The following is a 7,186-nucleotide window of genomic DNA, read 5'->3' as shown; positions in this document are numbered from 1 at the left end:
CCAACCTTGAACATTCKGTGATTCTGTGAGGTCTGTCTGCGGTGTAAGAAGAGATCAGAAACACGGGGGTGGATGTGAGCAGAGCTCTCCTTGCCCCCGACATGAGCAGAGCCAGCGCGTTGTGGCTCTCTCTGGAGTGAAGCCCCATTGGTGATGGCCTTCAGCTGGTCCAAGTTTGCAGGCACCCCGATGATCCCCCTCCAAGCAAACATGCAGGGCTGGCCGAGAGTGCCAAGGTGTTAGACGTGCACCAAGGTTTCTGCTCTCGGCTCTGCTCATACTGCTCAGGCTCTGGTGTCAGAGCAGCTCCCCAAAGCATCCGAGGGCCCGGGAGGCCACGAGGAGGGTCTGCAGGGTTGGTGGAGCCACGACCTCCTCGAAGCTCTCGTGCCAAGCCCAGCATCAAGGCACGGGCATGATGCAGTGCATGAGCAATGCTAAGTGCTGACAACACGCACAACAGCATGGGACTGCCACGTAGGTCAAACGTGGGGAAGACCTGGCAGAGCCCAAGGCCCAGAACGTTCGTTCATCCGCGGGGTGGAGTGAACATCTCGTTGTGTAAGTGGTTCATCCAACAGAGCTGGCATTTGCAGTGGTTTCGTGCCTCCTTCAGCTCTCCTAAGGTGCTGGTTGAGAGCTTTTCCCTTCACAACTTCTTCTGTCTGGGTGGGTCCTCCAGGCCCAGATGAGAAACATGTTTGAGGTGCCTTTCTGCCAACAGAGCCTTTAAGCCTTACTCGTGCAGGTCGAGGATTGAGCTCTGCCTGGCTGCACAGATTCCACACAATTTTCAGACTTTGGGTCTGCAAAACCCTCAGTCACATTCACCTTAACCCACCAGATCGGCCTGAAAGGGTGTGGGAAAGGAGAAGGCAGAGATGGACACCCTGAATCACCACACGTCTCCTGCCTTTGAGGAGCCAGGCAAAAATAATGTTAGAAATCCTATTTACCCCTTCCCAAATGGAACACGGGTCATACAAAGGGAAGGAAACAGCCACTCTCTGGACCATTTCTGCCACTACCCTGCTTGCCCGGAGAACGACAGGGACACCGTAACCTCCTCTGTCTTTATAGGACACAGGAATCCAGCGCCRTGCTGAGGTTGAGTGGTGGATCTTCAAGGACAGACCCAAGAGCAAAGGACTTTTTTGTGGCCACGTCACAGGACAGGGACTTACGTGGGCAAAGAGCAGGCGCGTGTGACCGTGTCCAAGCCCTTGCACCTCTCCGCCCGAGTTCCTGCTCCTCCAGCCAGGGTTATTCCCTGGAACAGCAGGGACCTCAGGCCTGCTGTGGTGCAATGAAACCCCAGAGCAGAGAGAACGAAGCGCCTCTCAACGCCAAGATCCAACAGGTTTCCAAGGCATCACAGCCAGGTTGCGGTAGCAGAGCCCGTGGTGCCCTCACGCAGCCGTCAGCGCCGGGAGGGCCTCCTCTTCCTCCGCTGGCCCTGCTGCAAKGCCTCTGGGTTCCTCCCAGAATAGCAGCGCGCAAACCTCGGTGCTCCTCTTCCAAACCAGTCTGCTTTTTTAGGAACTAATTTGCAAAGCCTCGGACCCTGCGGCTGCAAGCGAAGCCCGGCTGTCTGAGCAGCACTCCTCAATTACCGCACCTCCAGCACAGCGGCTTTTCTCAAAACCATGCCGGGAGCTTCAAGTTGGGAGGGGATTTTTGCCTGCAAGGAAAAAAATTAAAAAGTCCTGCCAGAAGATTCCCAGGATCCTGCAAGCCATGAGGATGGGGTCTGTGGAGAGGTCGGGGTGGCATCAGGAACACACGGGTCTCCTGGTGGAGCTGCTGGGACCTGGAGGTGGCACCAGGTCTCTCAGCATGGTGGTGAGGTCTCTCTCCAAGCTCCGCTGGCTGGACCTGGAGGTGACGCCTCTCTCCAAGCTCCACGKGGGATGTTGGGTCCCGTCTCCCCCAGGAGCGGTCGAGCAGGGTGTCCTCACGCGTCTTCCCCAGGGCACGGCCGCTCTTCAGGGCCACGTCACTGCACAGTGTCCTCACAGGAAAGCGTCGCAGGCTCCGCAGCCCCGCTGGGCATTCCTGGGCATTTTCCTCCACYGGCCTGCCCTGCTGGAGACTGGGAATGCCACAGAGCTTCCCGGGCACCAGGAGTCACGGAGACAGGCGCAGAGGTGGCATCGAGGGAGCTGCACTCGGGCTCTCCGGTCCCCTCGAGCATCGGGGGGCTCCCGGGCACCAGGAGCAGCCCCACAGGGTCCCTCGCGGCCCTTCCTTCCCAGCCAGGCTGGGATTAAATTGATAGGCCTTATCTCCAACCGTCACGCTGGGCCCAGCTCGGATTTAAGCGCACCGGAGGTCCCGTGCCGGCCGCCACCAACACGGCGCTCGGGGCCACCAAATCAGGGACATCTGCAAACAACACGTGCTGCGGCCGGGGAGTTAATGCGCTTGAGCAGATACATTGGTCCTGCCTTCAAACCCAGCTCAACGCGGCCGCCTGCCACTAAGCGAGCGCTCCCGCTCTTCCAGGCTGCGCAAACAAGGCGGTTTCTGGCACGGAGAAGCCCACAGGAACCCGGATCCATGCGACTACAGAGGCCGTGCAGCTCATCACACTGGTTTCAGAGCACGCAATTCAACACCACGACCGCTGCAATGAATGCGCAGAGCCAGGGCAGGAACCGYACTGCTGAGGCCACGGGTCTCTGTGCATCCAACTCAGCCCAGGGCCACCAGCTCTCCCAGGGGGAAGCTGCAAAGGGACCGGCTTCTGCTGCGCTTTCCCTGACCCTTGTGCCCTTTTCTCCTCTTTTTACACTAAATACGCAAGTTTATATGGGAAAAAAATTGAACAAAACGCCAAACGCACTCACAAATATTTTGAGAGATGCATCACTTCCACCGTCAGGTGCTTTACATCCATAGTTCAGACTCCTATAAATATTGCAGATTTGAAATGTTATGACTTAAAAGCAAACAAAAAGGCAATTTTTTCCCCTACATTTCCTAGACAGAAGAGCCCGCTGTGGGGTGCAGTGCCCCGCAGACACAGTCCAGTGCTGGGGCAGGAGGCAACCAAAGCACGCACACCAGGAACCTCGCCCCGCTCTGCTCCTCGCAGCACCGATGGAAACACGGACGCCTCCGTGGGGCTAAAACACATGATAAAAGCGACGCAAATGTCACCATTTCAATGCAAGACAAAGCACCACACCAAACCAAACAGACCCACGGCGGAGCAAGGTGGACGGAGGCTTTTCCTTGCGCTGTTACGCAGAGCACGACCTAAATCCCAGAGCGGAGAGCGCGCAGGTCCTGGCTTTCGGAGCGAGCYGGGATGCACCGAAGAGCAGGCACGGAGACCTAGGAGAAGCCTCTTTATTCAATTCAACCTTTTCTTGGGGAAAAAAAGAAAAAGAAAAAGAAAAGATGAAGAGGAAAGCACATTGGGGTTTGTGGGTTTTTTGCTTTTTTCCTGCTTTTAGGCCCCGTTCCCGTAGGACGGGGCTCTCGGCGGCCCTGCAAGGCGCTCGCCTCGAGCCCGCGCCGCTTCCAAATGAAATTCCTCCTGGGGCCGGGCTCCGTGTGATATGCAGCCATCAAAGGGGTCGCCGCTGCCCCGGGCCACGCATTTCCCTTCCAAAGGCAGGGACGAGCGTGGGGCGGCCGGAACGAGCGCGGGGCGGCGCTGCCGGAGCCCCGGCCGCTTCCCGGAGGGACACGCGCGCCTTCCCCCCACCGTTCCCATCTCCTCTCTCCACCTGCGCTCCTCAGGGAGCCAAGGCCGCTGGCAAAGTTTCCTCACGGATTTTTTTTTTTTTTTTTCCTCTAAATGGGTTTCAACCGAGCTGCCCTTTTCGGAGGGCTGGAAAGCAGAGCAAAGCAGAGCCGCGCAGCCTCCGCGCAGCCGCCCGGCTCCCCCTTTCCCGCGGGAAAGGGGGTCCGGCCCAGGCTGACTTCGGCCCTACCTGTTCAGCTCTGCTCGGAAGCTATTCGGGAAGGCCCCGGTGCAGGTAGCTATTAGCTAGCATGGATTTAACTGCTGCAGATATCTTTTTTTTTTGGCATTGTAATGGGGCGATTTGATCTTCAAAGGAGCCATGCAAACCTTTGAACTTCCCAAAGGAGCCCATCTCCTGTTGGGGAGGGGGTGAGGGGTGGAAAGAGAGAGCTGGGGGGGGGAGAAAATGTTAATAGTTTTAAAACCTGAGGAATCCTGAAGCTGGACGGAGGGTATAAAACGCCGCGGGTTTAGCATAAAGCCCTSGGGGAAACCTGCGCCTGCTTTTCAAATGCATTTTTGGTGGGTGGCTTTGGAAGCGGCCGGGCTGGGCGAGCGAGGGCGGCTCCGGCACCGCCACATTGAGTGTCCCGGGAGCCTCGTCTCCCGCGTGGCGCGACCCGGCACGCGGCGTCCCGGCACCTCGGCGACAAACAGAGACACTCGGATTGGCAAAACCTTGGGGGAGGAAGGGGGGGGRAAAAAAAGAGAGTGGGGAGGGAAAGCGGATGCAGGGGGAGAAGGGAGGGAGGCAGGGAGGGAAGCGGACACTCCAGGACGCGGACGCAGCGTCGGCAGCTCCGGAGAGGTGAGACATCCAAAGCGCTTACCTTTAAAATAATGACTCATTTTATTTTTTTCCTTTTAATATGTAGTTATAAATATATTTTGTCAAAATATATGATCATTATTGTCAAAAAAACACATTTGCACATAAAGTCATAAATAAGGTCAAGGTGAACATTTAGTTTAGAGAAGAGTCCAGCTATAGCAAGCGGGCGGAGGGGGGAAGGAGAAAAGGGAGAGAAGGAGGAGCTGGGGGAGAGGGCGGTGGGGAAGGGGGTCAGCGGCACCCGCACCCCTCCACCACCATCTCCTGGTAGTTTTTCAGGACCACCTTGTCATACTCATCCAGGTAGAGCATGGAGATGGCGCTGAGCTCCGTGGGCACGCAGCACGCCTTGGGGATGCTGGAGTTGACGGAGTTGACGAGCGTCTGCACGATGGCGTGGTTGGTGGAGTTGAGGTGGTCGGCCAGGGGGAAGGGGCAGTCGCCGTGGCAGTAAAACGCCTGGTAGCCCGGCGGCGCCACGATCCAGTCGTTCCAGCCCACGTCGCTGAAATCCACATAGAGCGCGTGGCGGCGGCAGTTTTTTTTGTTCTTGCGCGAACGCTGGTGCTTGGGGCTGCGGCGGGCCCGGCGCGTCAGCGCGTGGCCTCGCCCGTCGTGCCCAAAAGTGACCAGGAGCGGCCGGAGCTGAGCCCAGTCCCCGCGCCCTTGAGGTAAAGATCGGCTAATCCTGACGTGTTTGCCCTGATGAGTCTGTGCGTGGTGGAGGTGGGTCACCTCGATCACCAGCCCGTGGTTCGGCTGCTTGTCCTTGGTCCACCGGATCACGGCCGGGCTCACGTCGAACGTCTCCCAGCGCGTCACGTTGTGGTGCACCAGCCGYGTGTCCAAGAGGCGCGTAATGGCCTGCGCGCGCTCCGACAGCGGCTTCATCACCTCGTAGATGTTGATGCGGTGGAAGCCCCTCTCCCAGGCGCCGCTCGCCTCCTCCACCTGCTCGCGGAAGAGCCGCAGCTCCGCCGACGAGATCACCTCGTTGTCGGGCACGCTGCTGAGGTTGAAGACGAAGCGGATCCGCGGCGCCTCGCTGGGGCCCGGCACCGTCTCCAGGTGCTCTGGAGCGCGGAGGTGGATGCAGGGAGAGGGGGGGGGGGGAAATGGTGCGGAGAGAAAGAGCGCGTGAGCCTGGGGACGCCGGCCGCGCACACCTGCCCGGCGCATCCCTCCCGGCGCCGCGGGATGCCGGCCGGGATGGCCCCTTTCCCGGGCACGCGGCCGTCCCCTCCGCGCCGCGCAGCCCCGAGCTGCCTCCTCGCCCGCGGGGGGCCGGGGCAGAAAGAGAGGCGAATTCCAGCGCAGTAATGATGCGGCCGGATTAATAATTCAGATTTACTTTGGAAAAGAAACATCCGCTAGGAAACATTTGGATCGGATTACAAGGGCCTATTGAATAAACCTTATAAACACACAGCTGTAAGTATTAAATTCAAGTAGTTCCATCCCCCCCCCCATTTTTTTTTTCTTTTAAGGAGCTAAAGCAGCAGCGACCGCTCGGCTGGCCCGAACGCAGCACCCCAGGGGCGAGAGGCTGCCCTGCTCCTGCATCCGAGCCCGGGAGGCCGCACGAAGCCCGGGAGCGACCCCGTGGCCGAGGGGACCGACGCAAACTGGCTCTTGTCAACAGCAGCAAAAGCYCCTCAAAAATATGGTCGAGCTCGGGTTAAGCCCGGGATGCTGAAAAAATTCAAATAAAATAAATAAATAAAAGGGGCGCAGCGCGCCTGTCACCCGCTCCGAGCGGGCTCGGGGYGGAGGAGGCGGTTTTCCTCCCATAAATGTAGGGCCGGGCACGTCGCGCTCCTCATGCGATCGCGAGCCTCCCGCCACGCCAAAACGCCCCCGGCTCCTGGGAATTCACCTCCTCCCATCACTGACCTTCATGGTGGAAGCTCCTCACGGTGTTCGCCCGGCTGGTCGAGCGCTCCGGGTACTGCAGGCTAATCTCCTGGAGGCTTTCCTCCTCCTCTCCGGACTGGAGCCGATAGAGATCCAGCATGTAACCAGGAATGACGGCGGACTTGCTGGGCTGAGGCCGCCTTCGCAGCCCGAACATCTGGAGCAGAGTCGTTTCGAAACCCCGCAAGAGTTCATGGCTTTGGGCAGAGCGGCGTCCGGATCCGGCTTGTCCCTGGAGCTCTGCGACTTTCTTCCTGCCGGGCTCGGGGATCAGGCTAGCATGGTTAGTACCTCCTAGCAGGACTTGGCATAGTAGGATGACCATCAGCATTCGGTTACCAGGAATCATGGTGTCTCTGGGGTGCAAAAAACGCAACAACAAACAACAAGGAAAGTCAGGATGAAAAGCAGCCCCCTCCCTCCTCCTCCTCCTCCGTCTGCCGAGGGAATTTAAGAGCAATAGGGTGGCCCAAGGCAGCGGGGCGCAGCTCGGCGGCGGGCGCGTGCCCGGGGCAGGGACCGGCCGCCCGCAGCCCCGCGCCCGGGCCGCTCCCGGGGGCATCGCGGCCCCCATGGGCGAGGAAGGGGCGCCCGGCAGCGGCGAGGCCGCGAGTTCGCGTCCCGCCGCCGGGGGCTGGAGAAAAAAACTTAATAAAGTAATTTTAAAAAGAGCGGAAAAAAAG

The 7,186-nt window shown here is 59.1% G+C and overlaps 1 protein-coding gene across 1 annotated transcript; it reads right to left on the bottom strand.

Annotated features, from left to right (window-relative positions):
- Window positions 1-4,618: 4,618 nt before the first annotated feature.
- Window positions 4,619-6,853, bottom strand: BMP4 (bone morphogenetic protein 4). Its single transcript, XM_026051521.1, has 2 exons — window positions 6,483-6,853; window positions 4,619-5,662 (listed from the first exon to the last, which is right to left on the bottom strand). Exons 1-2 carry the CDS (start codon window positions 6,850-6,852, stop codon window positions 4,821-4,823), a joined length of 1,212 nt encoding a protein of 403 aa, XP_025907306.1. The 5' UTR covers window position 6,853; the 3' UTR covers window positions 4,619-4,820.
- Between the last annotated feature and the right edge of the window lie 333 nt (window positions 6,854-7,186).

This window comes from Nothoprocta perdicaria, unplaced genomic scaffold (assembly GCF_003342845.1).
Source record: "Nothoprocta perdicaria isolate Ctin4 unplaced genomic scaffold, notPer1 scaffold_76, whole genome shotgun sequence".
Lineage (NCBI taxonomy): Eukaryota > Metazoa > Chordata > Aves > Tinamiformes > Tinamidae > Nothoprocta > Nothoprocta perdicaria.
The sequence above is the reverse complement of the archived record's forward strand: the minus strand, read 5'-3'. Positions and strand labels throughout refer to the sequence as shown.